Here is a 19,901-nt window from a genome sequence, read left to right on the forward strand (position 1 = left end):
GTAACTAGGAGTTCCCAAAATTACCCAACACCGCTATGAACTCCCTAAAATAAGCAAACTAGGTCAACATATCAATAAAAGCAACCAACACGTTAGTTACCGTATGTTTTTTTAATTTAACTATGAAACCATATTTTAACGTTACAACATAACACACACTTACAGTGCGTACTCACATCAATATGTTCTGTTGTGTGCATTTTAAATGCTAGTCTACCTAGCATTTTGAATGCTAGTTCGACACCTGTCATTCAAATGGGTTTATGTTCAAATACTAAGACTGTAACTCAACTATTATAAACTTAAATGTCGATTACTGAGAAAAAAAAGTACAAGGATAGTGGTAATTGAATTACTACACAGAGGTTGTCTTACATCTAAAAGGGGTTTATGACGATGTTTATTCCCCTTAGTGTGGCTTTGAGATTACCTCTGGAGTAATGTTACACCGTTAGTCTCCCTGGAAATAGTAAGGACATGTATATGTATAAATAACCTGTAAGAGCGTATCTTAATTTAGTTCGCAACTGTTTCTCATTGAACTTCAACCTGCATTTTACAATTGGGGAGGAACCCTCATGGAATGTCATTAGACCGGAGAAAATAAAACAGAACACATCAACTAATAGGTTGCCATTCTGATTAGTAGTTACCAATTGCCAAACAGTGTTACTACTATTGCTAGTCGGCAAGAAGGCACCCTTGTCTTTGCTCGTTTAAATTAGTGTTTTCGAGATAACTCTATTGAGTCCTCCAGTATTGACTCTGTGCTGGTCTTCACTACTGAATGGCGCCCCCGTGTGGCCGATCGAGGGACCTGAAGGTCTGAGGGTGGTATCTCCCTTAGCTCTCTGCGAGACACACGGACCGTGGCGATCTCTGGCCCCTCCCCAACAGGCCCCTGTGCATGTGTCTGAATGTAAGAGGGCTCATTTTGTGTCGTTTTGTATGTTTGAAGGTTAAAGGTCGACGAGGAAAATGCTTCGTTTGGGGGTTCGCCCGTCTGTGCCTGTGTCGGCGCCTGCGTCCCAGTGCTGTGTGCGTTGCTCTTAGACGGTCGAGAGGGTGTCTTTGTGTTCTTCTGCGCGTATTTCCTCTGGGGGTCCTCGTGTGGGAGGGCTGGTTGAGCGGAGGGCTCTTGTGGGGTTTGTTGAGGATCACAGAGCAGCTCTTTCAGTTTCTTCTTCAGCTGGCGGCTGGAACACTTGTAGAAGAACAACTCCCTCTCCAGCTGCTGGAGCCTAGCTCGCACGGCCCGCTCTGCTTCCCCAGAGCCCCCCTCTACACACACACGCACACACACACACACACACACACACACACACACACACGCACACACACACGCACACACGCACGCACGCACGCACGCACGCACGCACGCACGCACGCACGCACGCACACGCACACGCACACGCACAGACAGACAGACAGACAGACAGACAGACAGACAGACAGACAGACAGACAGACAGACAGACAGACAGACAGACAGACAGACAGACAGACAGACAGACAGACAGACAGACAGACAGACAGACAGACAGACAGACAGACAGACAGACAGACAGACAGACAGACAGACAGACAGACAGACAGACAGACAGACAGACAGACAGACAGACAGACAGACAGACAGACAGACAGACAGACAGACAGACAGACAGACAGACAGACAGACAGACAGACAGACAGACAGACAGACAGACAGACAGACAGACAGACAGACAGACAGACAGACAGACAGACAGACAGACAGACAGACAGACAGACAGACAGACAGACAGACAGACAGACAGACAGACAGACAGACAGACAGACAGACAGACAGACAGACAGACAGACAGACAGACAGACAGACAGACAGACAGACAGACAGACAGACAGACAGACAGACAGACAGACAGACAGACAGACAGACAGACAGACAGACAGACAGACAGACAGACAGACAGACAGACAGACAGACAGACAGACAGACAGACAGACAGACAGACAGACAGACAGACAGACAGACAGACAGACAGACAGACAGACAGACAGACAGACAGACAGACAGACAGACAGACAGACAGACAGACAGACAGACAGACAGACAGACAGACAGACAGACAGACAGACAGACAGACAGACAGACAGACAGACAGACAGACAGACAGACAGACAGACAGACAGACAGACAGACAGACAGACAGACAGAGAATTCCATGATTACCTTATTGACGGATAAATAAAGTCATACATGAAACCAAACAACAAGAAACAAACTCTCTTGCAAAATTGGCTTTCTACCGATAGGCCCGCCAGGAAAATACTCAGCCAAACCGTCATGTTGCAAAGCACTCTATGTACCAACATATTTCCCCCGCCACTTTCTGAGCACTAATGAGTCCCCCATCCACCAACCCACACACACACACACACACACACACACCCTCCCTTCCTGGTACCTCTGAGCTGTTTGAGCAGCTGCTGCATGCTGCCCTGGTGCTGCTGCTGCTGCAGGGTGAGCCTCCGGTCTGTGTCCAGGACCAGGTGCTGCAGGGCGGCCTCGGCCGTCCGGTACTGGCCCTCCCGCTCGCCGGCGGCCAGGCGCAGGTCCTCGCAGCACAGCCGCAGGCAACGCAACTCGTCCCGCAGGCGCACCACCTGGAGGGGGGAGGAGCAGGGTGGAGGTGGTGGAGCATAGTAGGAGGATCAACTGGTATAATGATGAGATCCTGATAGGAGATTTGGGCTATGGACGTATTGGTGTAGCTGCTAGATTACGAAAAAATATTCTGAATTGTCAGTACTGTCAATCACGATTATTCAAACGATTATTTTTGAGTTTCTAAAGATGATGCATTTATTCTGCATTCTCTTAAATAAAATACTTGTAACTGAGAACTCAGTTACACAAAAAAAAAAAATTCCCAGAGCGTTTGACCTAAAACTCAAAATCGCAATTTATTTTTGATTAAATGCATAGCCTCCCTGGTAAAGTCTACTCCAAGGTGCTGGAAAGCAGGGTTCGGCCGATCGTCGAACCTCAGATTGAAGAGGAACAATGCGGTTTTCGCCCCGGACGTGGAACTACGGACCAGCTCTTCACTCTCGCAAGGATCCTGGAGGGGGCCTGGGAGTATGCCCATCCGGTCTACATGTGTTTTGTGGATCTGGAGAAGGCGTATGACCGGGTCCCCCGGGAGAAACTGTGGGAGGTGCTGCGGGAGTATGGGGTAAGGGGGTCTATCCTCAGGGCCATCCAATCTCTGTACTCCCAAAGCGAGAGCTGTGTTCGCGTCCTCGGCAGCCAGTCAGTTTCGTTCTCAGTGGGTGCTGGTCTCCGCCAGGGCTGCGCCTTGTCACCAATCCTGTTTGTGATATACATGGACAGGATATCGAGGCGTAGTCGTGGTGGGGAGGGGTTGCAGTTCGGTGGTCTGAGGATCTCGTCACTGCTTTTTGCAGATGATGTGGTCCTCATTGGATCATCGGCCTGTGACCTTCAGCACTCACTGGATCGGCTGGCGGCCGAGTGTGAAGCGGCTGGGATGAGGATCAGCACCGCTAAATCTGAGGCCATGACTCTTAGCAGGAAACCGGTGGATTGCTTACTCCGGGTAGGAAATGAGTCCTTAGCCCAAGTGAAGGAGTTCAAGTAATAACCATTACTGAGTAATAACCATTGTTTATAGTATATATATATATATATATATATAATTGTTTACAATTATATATATAATTGTTTACAATATTTGTGTGTGATTATATTGACTATTTATAAATATACGTAGATAGATATGCGTAGATATATATATATACACACAATTATTCTGTATTCACATTTGTATGCATTATTATAGCTTGTATTATACTGACATGTTGGTGACATCTATCCAAGCTAAATTGATCTATTAAGGGGTAGGACTAGATACGTTTTTTTACTTCCTCCTACCCCCTTTCGAGCATGTAGAATTTTTTTTTTTTTTAATTTTACTTATTTTGTGTTTTTTTGTTGTTGTCTCTTTTATTTTTTATTTCATCTATCAATAATCAATTGATAATCATTAATTGATTAATAATCATGTTTTTTATTGCTTGCATGTTCGAAATAAAGACAATCAATCAATCAATCAATCAATCAAGTACCTCGGGGTCTTGTTCGAGTGAGGGTACTATGGAGCGTGAGATTGGCTGGAGAATCGGAGCAGCGGGGGCGGTATTGCGTTCGCTTTACCGCACCGTGGTTACGAAAAGAGAGCTGAGCCGCAAGGCAAAGCTCTCGATCTACCGGTCGATCTTCGTTCCTATCCTCACCTATGGTCATGAGGGTTGGGTGATGACCGAAAGGACGAGATCGCGGGTACAAGCGGCCGAGATGAGTTTTCTCAGAAGGGTGGCTGGCGTCTCCCTTAGGGATAGGGTGAGAAGCTCAGCCATCCGTGAGGAACTCGGATTAGAGCCGCTGCTCCTTTAATTAGAAAGGAGTCAGCTGAGGTGGTTCGGGCATCTGGTAAGGATGCCCACTGGGCGCCTTCCTTGGGAGGTGTTTCAGGCACGTCCAGTGGGGAGGAGACCTCGGGGAAGACCCAGGACTAGGTGGAGAGATTATATCTCAACACTGGCCTGGGAACGCCTCGGGATCCCCCCGTCAGAGCTGGTCAATGTGGCCCGGGAAAGGGAAGTCTGGGGCCCCCTGCTTGAGCTGCTCCCCCCGCGACCCGACCCCGGATAAGCGGACGAAGATGAGATGAGAGATAAATGCACAGCCCTACGTATTGGTATATTATAAGTATTACGTGCTGTTATCTTTTGCATTTATATTACATTACAATGTCATCCAGTTGGATCTGAACTTGTACTGATACATGCCACTGGGTGGATGCATTGACTCAAAGCATCCACCAATACCATGTGTGCAAACAAGAAAACAATGTGTATGCTCGTCAACTGTATGTGAGTATGTCGGAGATTCACCTTGTTGAAGTATTTTAACAGCAAATTCGAGGCCTCTGTCTGCGAGAGCTTATTCAGCTTCCTGGAGACATTACATAGTTGGGAGGGTTCAGTGGTCGGGGACTGCTGGGAGATAATGGTGGTGATTGACAGCTGCTTCTGCCTGTCTTGAATGGACTGGTTCTTAAAGTCCAGAGCCGCCTCCAGCACTTCTATAGCCTCCTCCAACTCAAGCAGCGAATGCTCTTCCTGGACACAGAGAAATGAATGATATATTAGCTACTTAGTTAGCATACATGTGCAAATTCAATGATTGTACACAGGTTTCGAGGGAATGGCTTATATTACATACGATTAAAGATAGGGGAGGCAATATGGACGAACCAGTCAGAATAAGCTAGATTTATCCTACCGAAAAATGAGCCTACAGAAAAAATCCCAAGACTCCCTCCAGGCCTCTGTCCAAAGTGCCTGCCCCTAAACACAGGACTAGCTCGCTAGCTTCAGCAATAGTTCTTCCTAGTATTGTGGAAGACTCCAGCCCTGCGCAATGAGTAGGCCATTCAATCGTTTAATTCGGCCTGAATTAAATGATTACAGGCCTACCACAGCCATAGTTAGCAGATTTTTTACTTTTTTGTCAGAGCATTTGATTTATTGATTGGTGTGTTGGGATGAAAAGAATATTTCAACAAATATGAGGAAAAAAAGGCTTATAAATTGCCTGCCCCAGCTTTAATTTGGGAATGTATGTCTCCCTTTTTTGGGTTATAATATATATTGCATTATAATAGCGGATAGAGCAAAAAGCAGTATTCAGTTCTGGAGACGCAAGCACATACACAAACACACAGTCACCGTCTCTTGTCCTGACCTTTGTGGACAGCCCCTTCCCATCTCGGAGCTGTGTGTTCAGGATGTCTCTCCTCTTTCTGAGGGAGTCTCTCTCCTTCTCCAGTTCCTCTGCAGTGACCACTCTGTTGTGCCCTGCCTGGCCACTGCCCCCTAGCTGTTCCTCGAGGGACTCCAGCCGCGTCGAAACACGCAGAAGATCCTGACTTAGGACCTGAGAAAAGGATGGAGGCAATGACCATGAATGTTATGTTGTATTTCAATAAAAGAAGACGACAAACAATTTAATTTGCATTGGGAGGAAGTTTTAAAAAACTTTTGGAAGAAAAATAATTATTATGATGAATTGAAGTTAGATAAGTTTGTTGATCAGGTATGATCAACTTTTTACAATGTCAAAGGAAAGCCATAAGTTACAGCTATCCGCAACATGTTGTGTGTTCTGTGATACGTTCACATTCAAGCACGCACACACGCCACGCACACAACCACACACACACACCTGGCTGGAACGCAGCCTCTTGTTCTCCAGTTTGCTGCGTTGCTGGAGACACGCCTCCTTGCGTAGCAGCATCTCCTCTCTCCTCTTTAGCTCCGCCTCCAGCTCCTGGAGCTCCGCCCTCCGCTGCAGGGCCCGCTCCTCCTCCCCCTCCAGCCAATCACCATCATGCTCCTTTTACCAGGAAGAAGGATAATTAGGCGATTAGGGAGTGGAATGGCAATACAGTCAGCGTAACAACAAGAACATAGTTGAATTATTATTCTAATAACAATATTGTTAAATTATGAGTTTCACCTCTTCTTGTGTGCCTTCACAGAGTCTGCTTTGGGAGATGCTGGTTCCCTCTATTGTTAAGCCCTTCAAATACAAGAGATCAAGATTAACTGAATGGTAGGCTGCTCTGTTCAATGCAGCAGTTATCCCAATAGCTAACCAAAATATTGCAAAAAAACTATTTGTGTTTCTACTTTAGTATTTCTAAAATGCTCATTTAGATGTAAAGCACTTTCCTCCTTTATTGCTTTTACTATTATCATTATAATAAGCGGTTTGCTAATATTAATTAACATGATGGTATAAATTACATAGAATTCCAACCTTGTTGATGGACTGAGTCCCTGCAGAGTGGTGCTTCAGGCTGGTTCGGAGTCGTTCTCTCTGCAGGCTCAGGTGTTGCAGGCTGTGGTACAGCTCTGCCCGGGCCTGCTGGCTCTGCAGGGACAGTCTGTTCAACACGCCTGCCTTCCTGCCATCCTCCTTATGTGTGTCGATGGCTCTGGCATCCCTGCCTGTCGCACAGACCAAGATCCACACTGAGTAATAACCACCTTTGCCTCAGGAAGAATTATGTTAAAATAATTCTGGCAGAGCCTTGGCTCCACTTGGCTCGCCTGTTCGAGTAAGCCAGGCTTACGAGAACATGTTGAGTAACAACCTTTATAATATTGAGTCATTTAACACCTTGCAATAAAACAAACACCATGGAGGGTTTTTAAACAGTCTACCATCGCATAGTAAATGTTGACATAAGTGGGTTGGAGACATAATATTTTACGAGGGAGGAAGCACACTTGTTTTGTCGAGTTCTTTAATGAGCTGCTCCTTCATGCGCATGTTGATAGACAAATCCTGGATTCTCCGCTGAATGGGGCAAGATCCTACTCCCACCTCCTTCAGATGTATTGGTTTCCCTTCGATCTCTGTGGAGAGCAAAATCTGTTGTCAGTGACAGAATACAAACCAAGTATGGACTGTGCTGCTGATTAATCTTTCCCTTTGAGAATGCCAGAGGACTTGAGCTTCATGTTATTTGCATACATAAGCATGCCTACGTAATGTACAGAGGTTATATAGGCCATACAGTTATTTTTGTAGGACTTCGGACAAACTATCTGTAATGGTGATGTTCTTCATAAAATAACAAAAAGCAAGCCAAGGGTTACCTTGTGTTAGCTGGGAACATTGAGACAACAGGACTCCATCGTGGGTCTTCTGGTGAGTGTCAGTCCCATTGTGTTTCTGGTCTGGACTCTTCTGAAGGCCGGTCCAAGTGCGATTCAGAGAACGTCTGTCGTTACAACACAACAATAAGCCCGATATCAGATCCTCATAAGAGGGACATCTGCTTATCTTTCAACCAACATAAGCTGTTGGCTGATTTTAACTCACCTGAATCCCATTTGGCTGTCCTCCCCATCTTCATCCTCATCATCGTCCACCACCTCCTCCTCCACCTCCATGTTCTCCTTCTGGTCTCTGTCTCCCCCCTTCCCCTCACGCTGCTTGATGAAAGGGCAGTAGACCTCCTGTTTGTCCTCGATCTCCGCCAGCAGGAGATGGCCACGCATCCTGAACGCTGCCATCACTCTTTCCAAAGAACATGCTGCTGGACTCGTATGGATCTGCAGTCAACGCACCAACGCACCAACACACACACACACACACACACACACACACACACACACACACACACACACACACACACACACACACACACACACACACACACACACACACACACACACACATGAGCAAACATGGATGTGCAGAACAATTTGAGGCACCCGGTTTTTTATTTGTCTCATGAAAATGACAAAGATTATTCATGAAACAAGTAACCCCCCAGAAAACAGTCAATTCAACTTCCCATGACATTAAGCTACAAGTGATACTGTGTTACAACAACCGTACCCTCCGAGAAGGCTGGTGGCGCCGGCTGTACCCCACCAGGGGGGCGCTGTAGGGCCTCCTGGCAGAGTGAACAGTGGGGGCCGTTTCCACGGAGCTCCCCGGGGTTAGCCTAGAGGTCATGAGGTCACCGCGAAGCCGTTTGATCAGAATCTCTTGTTCCACCAGGTGTTCTGTCTGCAAACGTCCAAACACTCAAACACTTCATAGGGAAAATGACCTAGAACCTAAAATATCATTTGAATTTATTCCTCAATTTCATCTAAATCAGCTAGGCTGTTTTCATTTATTCATAAATCAGGACTTTTATCCCTCTACATGAGTTAATATACCATCGCTCCCCCCACACAGCATTGCACACATCTTTACCTGTATGCGTGTGCGATCCTTCTCCTCTTCTAGGGCCTGCAACTGGCTCTTCCTATCCAAGACCACTTCCTGTATCACCCTCTTGGCCTGTCGGAGTGCCTCTTCTTTCTGCTGCAATTCCTGCTCGGCTCTGGCCAAAGCCTCCTGAGAGAGAGGATCATTGATTAGATATAATTACGGTTTGAATGTACTGTAATATTAGTGATCCACTGTAACTTTTCACTCTTTATTTGGATATTGTTCATCAGGAATCTTTAAAGAGAACTACAGTGTTGTCATTAAGTAAGGGAAAATGTATAGAACGCCGGTCATTATCGGGAAGATAAGCCACGACAGCCACTGAAGGGGCTGATTTTCGATAATTGCCCGCGTTCTATACATTATCCCGCTTATTACACAGGTAGTTTCCAAATCGAAAAAATAAGTTCAAACAGTGTGTCTTTCTACAAATAATTTGTTACCACTCGGTGTGTTGATAAGCAGAGAAATAGTTCGCCAAAGATGTTTTCTTTTTGGCAAGTAGCCGAGTAATAAACGGGTTAATGTACAGAGCGCCGGTCAATATCGAAAATGAGCCCCTTCAGGGCGAGGCAAGACACCTCACCTTTGCGTCGGTGCATCAGGGCTTATTTCCCCAATACGATCATTGTAGTATCATGTGGACATGATATTTTATAAATAAAAGAATAAGGAATGAGATATATGTAAGTCAGTGATCTGTGTGTGTACCCTTATGTTGCGTAACTACCTGGCTTTTGTTGAGTTCTCGCCTGAGCTGTAGCACGGTGAGGGGTTGGGCCTCATCTGGATTTTCATTGGTCGGATCTAAATGCTCCAAAGTCACGAGTCTCTCTTGCCACGCCTTCACCCTCTGCCTGATCGGGGCACTAAGGGTTGGTGCGGACAAATCCTTCAACAGCTCAGCAGCTTCATGGGCCAGCAGGAGATAATGCAGCGCCTCCTCCTGATTGGCTGTCCTCCCGAGGTCTGTGTGTCTCTCGGAGCTCTCCTCACACTCCTTCCTCTCCTCCTCCTCCTCCTCCTCCTCCTCCTTCTCAACCCTCCCGGCCGCTTTCCCCGCCTTCCCCCTCTCCTTCTCCAGCTCTCTCTCCCTCTCCTTCAGCAGCTCTCGGAGCGTCTCCACCTCGTAGGCCAGCTCCCCCAGACGGGCCTCGCCGGGGTCCCAGACGGGAGGGCATGACTTGGTGTCCGACCGGGAGACCGCGGCACCGGGGCGGTTGCGCACGTGGCGTGTCCTGTGGGCGAACTGCAGGACGCTGAGGGTCTCGGCCATGCTGTGGTGGGAGGGGCTGACGCAGGCCACCATCAGCGTGTGGGCCGTCCCCCCCAGCGAGTCTCTCAGGAGCCGCGTGATCTTGGCGTCTCGGTACGGCACGTGCACGCCACCGCCGCCGCCGCCGCCGCCGTGGTTGTTGTTGTTGTTGTTGCCGCGGCGACCCCGCCCTGGGTCCGAGAGCGCACGGATGACGTTCCCCAGCGCCAGCAGGCCGGCGTTGATGTAGACCGACTCCTTGAGCCGCACGCCGGTGTTGCCTGTCCGGCCAGCGCGCTCCGAGCCGGCGAGGTCCACCAGGTGGAGCTTGGAGAGGCGGACGGCGTGGCCCGTGGCCCCGCGGCGGCCCCAGCTGAGCTGGAGGGAGAGGATGGCGTGCGAGCGGCTCGAGTGTTCGTTCATCCCCGTGGTGCCCGTGTGGCGCAGGGCGTTGCCCGCCTGGAGGACGCTGAGGAGCTCGTCGGCGGTGCGGACCACCGTCTCCCTGGCCCCCACCACCACTGGAAAAAATAACAACACGGATGAATCCCTTGTTAATGATTTTAGTACAACCTATAAGGTATTGTATAATGAATACTCTAAGATGATACGGTTTGCCTCAAACTAGCTGGGTTCATGAAAAACTGACCGCCACACACACACAACTCAGTGTTACACAACGGGAAAGGAGCCTCCCTTATGAAGCACACAATGGAAACCAATGTGAACCCATGGGAGAACAGACAATTCCACTGGCATCAGGATCAGAGCCAGGCATTGGGCCAATATAAGGTTCTACTACCCTGTACCCTTGTGATAAACTACTGTACTGTGGCCTATAATCAAGGTCCCCTAGCTTTGACCCTATCTCTGATCATCATTAGGCCCTATATGGTGTTAATACACAAGTGAACATTAACTCTGAAAGTCAAACACCTGGTAAGCCTACATTACCCTACCAAAACCCCAGAATGTGAGCTCTTGTACAAGCTGCCTGTGTGCCCCTCCTGACCTGTGTTTCCTCGGTCGTCCTCTCTGATATGAAGCTCTTTGTGGTTGGTGTGGAGTTCCAAAAGGTCTCTCAGTTCCTCCTGGTACAGCTCCATATAGGAGACCCGTACAGTGTGCTCCATCAGCCCATCACCTTTCCCTGCCGGCCTCTTCTGCCCCAGCAGCTGGAACACATCCTGGGCCAGGCGGCCGATAATACCCCAGTCCTCATCTGGAGGAGAGGGCAAGACATTGATAAGAGTCAGAGGGAGGAGATACGTTTGGAAGTTTGGAAGTAATCACACATGAACGGTCTTTACAGCGATATGCCTGATATATCCTTCGTAATCAAATGGCCAAAACATGTGGATTTAAAAGGTTTTGTATAGAAATGTTGACAATTGTAGTTCATCAGTCTGTATTACGGGTGAAAGAGTTTACAAAGCGAGACTTATTATTCTACTGTGTCGTCCACTTACCAACGAGTCCCCCTCCTAGTGTGTAGGTCTTCCCCGACCCGGTTTGTCCGTAGGCGAATACCGTAGCGTTGTAGCCGTCGATGAGCGACTCCACCAGCGGGTGGACGCAGGCCTCGTACAGCTCATCGTGGCTGGACTCACAGCCAAAGACGTGATCGAAAGGAAAGGTCTTATCCTTCCCGATCATCACATGGGACGTGTCGGGCACCACTCGCACACACACCTGGTGGTTGTGGAGAACTTCTCTGGGGAGTAAGGGACGGACGCGGACCGCCACCCTGACACACACCTCGTTCATCTTTACTTTGGTACTAGGTGGGAACGGGAGGAATCCTGTTCAATTCTGTTTTGAACTCACCGCATTGTCTTTGTCAGGAGCGTTATTCACTTAGAATTGGAAGTATACATACGTAAATCCTTTCAAAAAGTGTTCCGATATTAGAAATTGGTCTTATAAACAACGTTTGAAAACTAGTTACACTCGTTAACTGTGTTGCATGTACTTGTGTCCATACAACGCGACCTCTATCATAACTTTATCATAGTTCCAATATAGTGCCACACAATGATTACAGTGTGGAGCGATACGTTTTTATTGCAAAAAAAAATATGACATGAAATACCTCTGCTTAAATTGAATTGTCCTGAAACAAAACGCGAATTGAAAAACGGTCCAGTTCAGCACCTGGTCTCGTTTGTTGTCGGTCTGCCGTTGCCGTGGTTGCCCGGGAAACCGCCACCGATGTGACAGCAGCGAGTCAACGAAAACAAAGGAAGTGCTTCCGACGATCCACGAAAGCAACAGCGACACCATTCGGCAGTACAGAACACGGCAATACCGTACAGTGTTCAGTTGTTTCTAAATTACATTGCTGAAGAAGAGAACGTTAAACCTATCATTTTTAAAAGAGCATCTCTCTGCTTCAAACAGATCTCATGAATTAAGTCAAGTGCTGGCCAATAAATGCTGTCAAACGACATTCCTGTTTTTAATATGCACTTTATTTCAAAGAAACATCACTTTGTAATAGAAAATACAGATATCATTTGATTTTGAGAATGCGGTCAGTAATAAATGCAGCGTGTGTGGTGTATGGGAATATGGGACATCTCTTTTTCATGTTTCTTTGCATAAGGCCACAGGTAAAAGTCGATGATGGCTGAATTGATGTTGCAAGGCACTCCGTCTCTCTCTTGCACTAGCTTGCAGAGATGCTCTTTAATCAGCTCCACCGACCATATGGAACATCCACGGATCTCCACCTCTCTCCTGTCCCCAGACCTCAGAAGCTCACCTTGGTATTGGGGGAGAGAGACGGGGAGGACAGGATAAGGGTAAGAGTGAAGATCAATAAGGGGGTAATCACACACTTCCTGCTGTGTAATGCCGCTTTTCCACTGCATGGTACCAGCTCGACACGACTCGACACGACTCGACTCAGCTCGCATTTTTTGCGTTTCCACCGCGGTACCATGGTATCTGGTACCTGAAGTGGCTGCTTTTTCTAGTAGCCTACCTACTCGCTCTAGGTTCTAAGCGAGCTGAGCCGATGCTAAAAGGTGACGTCGGCAGACGGCCGGCGACTGATTGGCCAGAGAGTGTGACGAAGTCACGAGAGCGACATGGCAACCATGCTGGTAACATCCATAGCAGCGCCGCAGCCAACATGTTCCACTTCTCCAACTTCTTCAACATGCCAGCTAATAATAGTAATGCGATCGATGTCCTCCATTGTTGTTATGTGGGTTCTGTCCATGTGTGGGTTGCGTATGTGTTGTTTGCGTCGCGTACACAAATACGTCACGGCCCTTTCGCGCAGCCGACCCCGCCCACGTCCAGGAGGTACTATTTGCGGTGGAAAAGCACCCGTGCTGCTACCGTGTCGAGTCGTGTCGTGTCGAGTCGTGTCGAGTCGAGCTACATGTGCGGTGGAAAAGCGGCATAAGTGACCAACATGTCAAAAACAAACAACTATTCTGTGAGGAATTTCATATCTATAAATGTTTTTCTAATCAATATAACATTTGTAATTCTATACAAATGTATATAATACAAGTGTCTAAGGTTTGGACTTTACAGAGCTAGATTAGCCATCTAATTATTCGCCTTTGGACAGGCAAATAAAGAGATTCAAGACAGACGATACTTGAAACAACAATGGACACAAATAGCATTATTTTATGTGGATCATCTTGGATGATGATTTTTCATGGCCAAACGGGCCAACATACAAAAAAAATCCCCAGGGTTACCATTCTTGAGCGTGTCAGTTAGAGCATTGCTGTATCGTAGTGCACCCAGATACACTAGGGCCTGGGGCACGCGGTAGTCTGCGAACATGGTAAGCCAGTCCAGGTTCGGGATGTCTCCTTCCCCCCTGGCCTCCATGATGCCCCAGAAGTCCGCCACCAGGATCTGGGCCCGCTTGTAGAAGGAGATGCTTTTCCCCTGCATTGGACCAATTTATTGAGTGAATGAGGGATATATTTTGAATGATTATCGTGTCTGTCTGTCTGTGTTTGTGATGTTTCTTTGGGTGGGTGTGTGAGTGTGTGTGTCTGTCTGTTTGTGTTTAATATATAGTGTATGGCAGTTTAACTGTTTGACTTCGAGCCGAAAAAGCTATTGGTTCAAACCCCCAATGTACCCGACCCAAACCTGTATCCCTGAGCAAGTTGCCCTAACCCCTATGTAATAAAGATCTAAGTACATTTACTTAAAAGCTCTTAAGATAAAAGTATCAAATATTTGAATACAAACTTGTTATTTGGTTGTCAATTGTTTGATAAGACACAGTTTGGGAAAGAAGAGTAGGGGAATAAGCAGGTTTTCATTCACACTTTTTGGGCTTAATTTGCCAACCTTCAACCAGATAGGTGCAACAGGTAGGCAGTGTGTTCCTCTTGAAGACAAAGCACAGCCTTTATTGGTAGATCTGTCCTTCTAGAAAAACGAACATTACAAGACCACAAGGATGGAACTTGTGTGTCTCCAATGCTTAGTGCTTCGTGCTTAGTGCGTGTATGTGTGTGTGTGTGTGTGTGTGTGTGTGTGTGTGTGTGTGTGTGTGTGTGTGTGTGTGTGTGTGTGTGTGTGTGCATTTGTGCATGCGAATGTGCCACTTCAGATTGATTGTGCTCAGAATTGTGGCCTCTTTGAGACGTTGCTTATCCCTCAATATTAACATCTTCACTTTGGTTTCTTCGTCTTCCTTTTCAAGTGTGTTTGCATTGAAATATGAAAATATGAAAACCAGACTGACCAGCAGATGGCAGTCTCAAGCTTACCGAACATCACTGGCCATTCCCACTTTGAACAACATAAACTCTGTGAATGGATAGTTTATTATTGAAAAATATATGTTTTAAAACTGAAAATTAAAACTAGGGGCTGGTGGCTTTAGATTAAAAAAAGGTTAAGGCTAATCAACCTGTATCATTCTGTCCTCAAACACAATAATCATTGACCCCATTTTTCGTTTCATTCCGATCTCCTATTTAGTTAAAAAATGTATCATTCTGATCATACACATTGTTGCATCCTTGTATCAAACGGCCCTCCTTCATATTTATTCATCTGATTCTGACTTCTTACTTAGTTGAATTCTGTATGCCTCTGACCCCATATATATACTTACTTGCATACCGGTGTCATTCTAACCTCATATACATAACATAGTTAGTAGCACACCAGTATCATTCTAACCTCATTTATATACATAGCTGGTGTCACGCCAGTATTTTCTCACTTCATGTACGTCCATCGTCAGCAGCATGCCAGGAACATCATAACTTCCTACGTGGAGATAGTAGCAGATCCGCATCATCCTGACCTCATAAATAGTTGCATCTCTGTAGGAGGGAAGCTTCTCCACGATGAGTTCCACCATTTTCTGGGCATCATTCCCGGCTTGGCTGATGAAGCTCCTGCAGTTTCCTCCATTTTCTAATAGCACACGTCCGCCTTCAGTGAGAACCTAAATCATATCCACAGGCATGAATGCAAAAGCCTTGTACACAGACATCCCCCCCACCCCTAATAATATAGTTAGAAAATAATGCAATATAGGCCTACCAAAAATAATGATACAACCCATACTAAAAGCAAACGTGCCGTGACTGTGAGGAACCACAGTGAGTGAGTTGAGTGATTGACACTAATTGAGTTGAGTGATTGACAGTTCTTGAGTTGAGTGATTGACAGTGAGTCGAGTGAGTGACAGTAGGGGAGATAGTGATTGACCCTGCGGCTTAGAAGGAAACGTTCTGCAGGCTTTCAATGGCGTCATGCCCTAAGGAGGACACCGGTTGTGTAACGTGTGGTTTGTGTAACGTGCGTGGCGCTGGTGGGCCGTACCTGGTGGCGCTCCTCCAGCATTGGCATGGGCGTGGTGTTGTCCGAGCGCAGGACATGCCTCAACTGCTCCAGGCTCATGCGGGAAAAGTATTCCGGGTCGGTAATGGGTACGCCTAAGGCAGGAGACAAGAGTGTGAGGAGAAAAGAATGGCCACATAGAGAAATGCAGACCTGGTCGGAAAGGCCTGGAGAAAATGGGATACTCTTAGGGATTTTTAATAGCCTACTTCTAAAAGTTTCAGGTAGTTGTAATCACAGGAAAATTAACTCCACGGTGGCCATTTCTGCTGAGAAGTAGCAGAAGCATAATTGGTTGTAATCTCCTTCGGTCAAACCCTGTGATTCACACCCTGGAGCCAGGTACCTGTGCTTATCCGAGACTATGCTGCAATTAGAACAGCCCCAGCGATCACCCAGCGAGAAACACTGTTCCATATGAGCCATAATTGAGACAAATCCAGAGTCCTCCCAGCCGACTATAAAGGGCCGTCAGACTCACACAGAGCTGAGGCAATTTCCGAGCAGTGCGAGCAATGTTTAATGCAGATAATAAGATATAGAATTAGATTTGACGTCAAAAAAAAGAAACCCAGGGCAGAAAATGATTTCACAAAGAAAAGGTTCTATGAAAGGAATGCATTGGGGATTGAGACCCGACATGCTAAAGATTAATTATATTTAAAATATATCTTTATTCCCTCTGAAAACTCCTCAAGGTTAATAGTGACCTTTAATTCAATGATTCAGTATGTTTTTGGTCTACTGCCTGTATATTGCAAAGTCCTGAGAAAAAATATTTGTGAAATTTATTTTCCAGGGACAACAGAAAATTACTAATTACATAGAATCTGAAAACCCCATTAACGGCTCATGTTTTGCTGGTTAGACAATCAACAATCAGCAGCAATAATTTCCTGAAATGACTTTCCCCAACCTTGATAACAGTTCCATTGAACTAGTTAGATAAAGTAAAAGTATTTTCCAATCTCAAATCAAATGTGTACAATTTATTGTGGCAAACATGGTCAGAGGAAAATGAAATAGGGCTCAATTTATTTTATTAACAAAAATATATTTAAATAAATAAAGGTCATTTTATTTATTAAAATATTTTTATGTCATGCATTATCTTTGATTTTTCAAACTATTTCCAAATAATTATAAAATCGAGAATAAAAAGTGTATTAGTGTGTGTTGGCATTGTTTCTTGGATTTATCTCACCTTCTTCTATAGCTCTGGTGATGGCAGCACAAAGAGTCATGTAGCCTCTGTATGTGGTCCCTTTGTAGGTCACCTCACACTGCTTGTCCTCTTCCTCTGGCCAAAAGGAGAAGTTCATGGTATCCACCACAAACACCCAGTTCAATGCCTGTACTTCAGAACGACAAATATCCATAGTCAGCTGGAACGTATGTCACAATATCGCCACCAGTAATGACCGACTGGAATTTTATAAAGGACTATGCAGTGCATTCAGAAAACTCTTTCCTCTTTAATTATTTTTCAAGAAATGATTACATTCTGTTGAGACAATGAATAACTCTAAACATAGTTTTTCTGGTCCCAGTGCTGGTCTATTCAATACACATTATTTAAATCAAATTATCAATCCGCCTAATGTTGTCATTGGCGCACATTCATGCTAAAGATCGAGGGATGTCCGGATGGTTGTGTGTTACTTAGACACTCCCCTGGTCAGCGGTGTCTCTGGGGGCCAGGGGGTTGGCCTTCTTCCAGCCGCTGGCCGTGAGGTCTTCACTGTGGCGCAGGGCGTAGAGCATCTCTGCCGCCCTGTGCACCCCTTCCACATCCACAAACACATCCTGGCTGCGCGCCGCCACAAAGCGTCCAGACTCGAGCGGAGGAAGAGGCCGATCCATGGCGTTGGTGGCGATGTAAGTCGAGGTTGTGGTAGTGGCGCTGGTGGTGCTGGTGGTGGTGCTGGTGGTGGTGCGGTTGGTAGTGGAGGTGGCGTTGGTGGTAGTGGTGTTGATGTAGGTTACGATACAACTGCATAATGAAAAGCAATGGGAAAGAACGGAGAAAACAGAACACTATTATTTAATCGTTCACACAATTTCAATCTTGTTTCACTTCAAAAAAAATTCCCATGAATGGGAATAACCATTGCAAAGCTTTATATTCAACTCATTTAAATTACTTATGCCCCATGATGTAGCCTACGTAGTTATAGATTGAGTACTTCTTATTTTAATATTGTTGATAAGGAAATAATGAGGCCGAACATTTATACCCTATCCCTGAACTTGCTCCATACTTGCCAGCTATACCATGAGGAAAGACCCAGAGTTGCCAGCTGAATATAAACCACACTCTGACCCATTTCTCCTGCTGGCTTTAGTGGAATTATTATTGGGACCAGTGTTTCAGGCCTTTGCCCTGGCCAAGGAAAACATTTATTTTGTCATGCTACACACTACAACCCCTTGGCCTGGGTCGAGCCAGGGCTCTACCACTATTCATGTTATACCAAGGCATCATAATTAGACTTGGCTTTGGTAACATTAACTGGGTACGTCCAGACTCCAGATCCTATAATTCCAGCATCACCATACTCCAACAGTAGTGTGGATTGCCAAGATCGACTTCGTTAAAAAGAGGAAATGGAAGGTCTTGGTTTTTACATAGTACATGATTATGAACATCTGGCGTAGACCTAGTCGATATATTTGTATGTAGAATAAAATTGTCGTGTTATTGTTGTTGCCTTGAGTTGTTTAATTGGACAATTTGAATATCATACGACAACAATTGCTGCAAAGATGAATTTGAAAAAAGGGTAACTGGTACAATAGCACATTGGCGTATCAAGTATGTTGGCGGTATGCAATAACAGCCAGCTCATTTCGTTAGTTAACATTATCATGTACTCCCAACGAACTGTCTTACAATACTAAAACATAAGGCTACGTTGCAGGCAAAGTCCACTATCTGCAGATATGGGAGGAATCATGGTTCAATGAGGTCGTTCAAGCAGGGGGATATGTACGATCACTGCATTTATAATAAACGCATTGAGCGGAACTCGATCTGACATTATGTAACATTATTTAATATAAAATCAATCATGCTAAAACGATATAATTTATTTTTGAAAAATAATATCCTAACCCTCAATGCCAACACACTGAAGTCACCTTTGACGGCTTATGACACCGGTCAATCATCCAGTATGATTTGCTCATTCATTCTTTATAGTTAGCGCATTAAAAATTAAAATGTAAACCTACACTGCAACTTGCCACTGAATTAAGGATCTGGACGCACGGTGTCCCGTGACAGCGACAGTAATCACTTTATGGAAATAGTCGATTTATGTATTCCCTGTTCAAGCTCAGTTTGGTAAATTGTTATTTAAAGTGGATTGGTATGCACTGAATAAACTCACATTGCTGCACGAACGCGTAGAATAGTTCATGCCAGATGCTGCAGGGCACTCGTGAGTTTGTCGCTTTATTCCACTACCTGGTTTTTGCCTTTTCGACCAATCAGAGCTTCACATTGGGTATCGTCACTCAGTCGAACCAACCAACTTCGGATTCCCTCCCACAAGATTGGACCATGGATGCTAGTCTGGCTAGTCATAGCAAGATAGAACCCCATCCATCCCTCCACGGTAGGACATTATCAACTGCTGGCTGGATGCTGTGTTGCGATCACCCGTTATAAAAAAAAAAAAAAAGCAATCCTCCTTTGACCTCTCATTTCCATCCACAGAATTTTCTTATCTTAGCAACACATTGTGCTGACTATAGACAAGCTTAATTAGCTATCATAGACTTTCATATCTGGCACAAACAAATAATTCTCCAAGGTTTGCATGCTTTATGTATTGTGGAGCAAACAACCTGCCGTTAGGCTCTCTTAGTGGACAATTGGAGGTCTTTTTGTGCAAATTGTGACGCAGAACCAAATGTATACACAAATTCAGAC

General features: G+C 45.8%; 2 protein-coding genes across 2 annotated transcripts; both read right to left on the reverse strand.

Moving 5' to 3' along the window:
- Nucleotides 1-19: 19 nt before the first annotated feature.
- On the reverse strand, nucleotides 20-12,367 carry LOC132459457 (kinesin-like protein KIF27). The gene is made up of 16 exons (XM_060054002.1): nucleotides 12,213-12,367; nucleotides 11,590-11,900; nucleotides 11,133-11,342; nucleotides 9,596-10,641; nucleotides 8,848-8,991; nucleotides 8,482-8,655; nucleotides 7,960-8,192; nucleotides 7,734-7,858; nucleotides 7,362-7,490; nucleotides 6,889-7,079; nucleotides 6,586-6,648; nucleotides 6,292-6,462; nucleotides 5,812-6,003; nucleotides 4,959-5,186; nucleotides 2,447-2,645; nucleotides 20-1,281 (listed from the first exon to the last, which is right to left on the reverse strand). Exons 2-16 carry the CDS (start codon nucleotides 11,885-11,887, stop codon nucleotides 722-724), a joined length of 3,963 nt encoding a protein of 1,320 aa, XP_059909985.1. The 5' UTR covers nucleotides 11,888-11,900; nucleotides 12,213-12,367; the 3' UTR covers nucleotides 20-721.
- Nucleotides 12,368-12,569: 202 nt separating this feature from the next.
- Nucleotides 12,570-19,622, reverse strand: qng1 (Q-nucleotide N-glycosylase 1). The gene is made up of 7 exons (XM_060054049.1): nucleotides 19,357-19,622; nucleotides 17,638-17,957; nucleotides 17,169-17,315; nucleotides 15,947-16,059; nucleotides 15,423-15,566; nucleotides 13,843-14,038; nucleotides 12,570-12,884 (listed from the first exon to the last, which is right to left on the reverse strand). The coding sequence occupies exons 2-7, from the start codon at nucleotides 17,825-17,827 to the stop codon at nucleotides 12,655-12,657; spliced, it is 1,020 nt and encodes a 339-aa protein (XP_059910032.1). The 5' UTR covers nucleotides 17,828-17,957; nucleotides 19,357-19,622; the 3' UTR covers nucleotides 12,570-12,654.
- Nucleotides 19,623-19,901: the final 279 nt, after the last annotated feature.

The sequence above is a fragment of the Gadus macrocephalus genome, chromosome 6 (genome assembly GCF_031168955.1).
Source record: "Gadus macrocephalus chromosome 6, ASM3116895v1".
NCBI classification, from domain to species: domain Eukaryota; kingdom Metazoa; phylum Chordata; class Actinopteri; order Gadiformes; family Gadidae; genus Gadus; species Gadus macrocephalus.

What these genes read in the sequence shown, in the direction of transcription:
- LOC132459457 (XM_060054002.1), bottom strand. Translation starts at nt 11,887, where the DNA reads ATGAACGAGGTGTGTGTCAGGGTGGCGGTCCGCGTCCGTCCCTTACTC. An exon ending in AGGATCGCACACGCATACAG is followed by an intron (nt 8,656 to 8,847) that starts GTAAAGATGTGT and finishes GGACGTTTGCAG; the next exon opens with ACAGAACACCTGGTGGAACA. An exon ending in ATGTTCCCAGCTAACACAAG is followed by an intron (nt 7,491 to 7,733) that starts GTAACCCTTGGC and finishes TGCTCTCCACAG; the next exon opens with AGATCGAAGGGAAACCAATA.
- qng1 (XM_060054049.1), bottom strand. Translation starts at nt 17,827, where the DNA reads ATGGATCGGCCTCTTCCTCCGCTCGAGTCTGGACGCTTTGTGGCGGCG. An exon ending in CAGAGACACCGCTGACCAGG is followed by an intron (nt 17,316 to 17,637) that starts GGAGTGTCTAAG and finishes CTGAAGTACAGG; the next exon opens with CATTGAACTGGGTGTTTGTG. An exon ending in CACCAGAGCTATAGAAGAAG is followed by an intron (nt 16,060 to 17,168) that starts GTGAGATAAATC and finishes CTCCTGCCTTAG; the next exon opens with GCGTACCCATTACCGACCCG.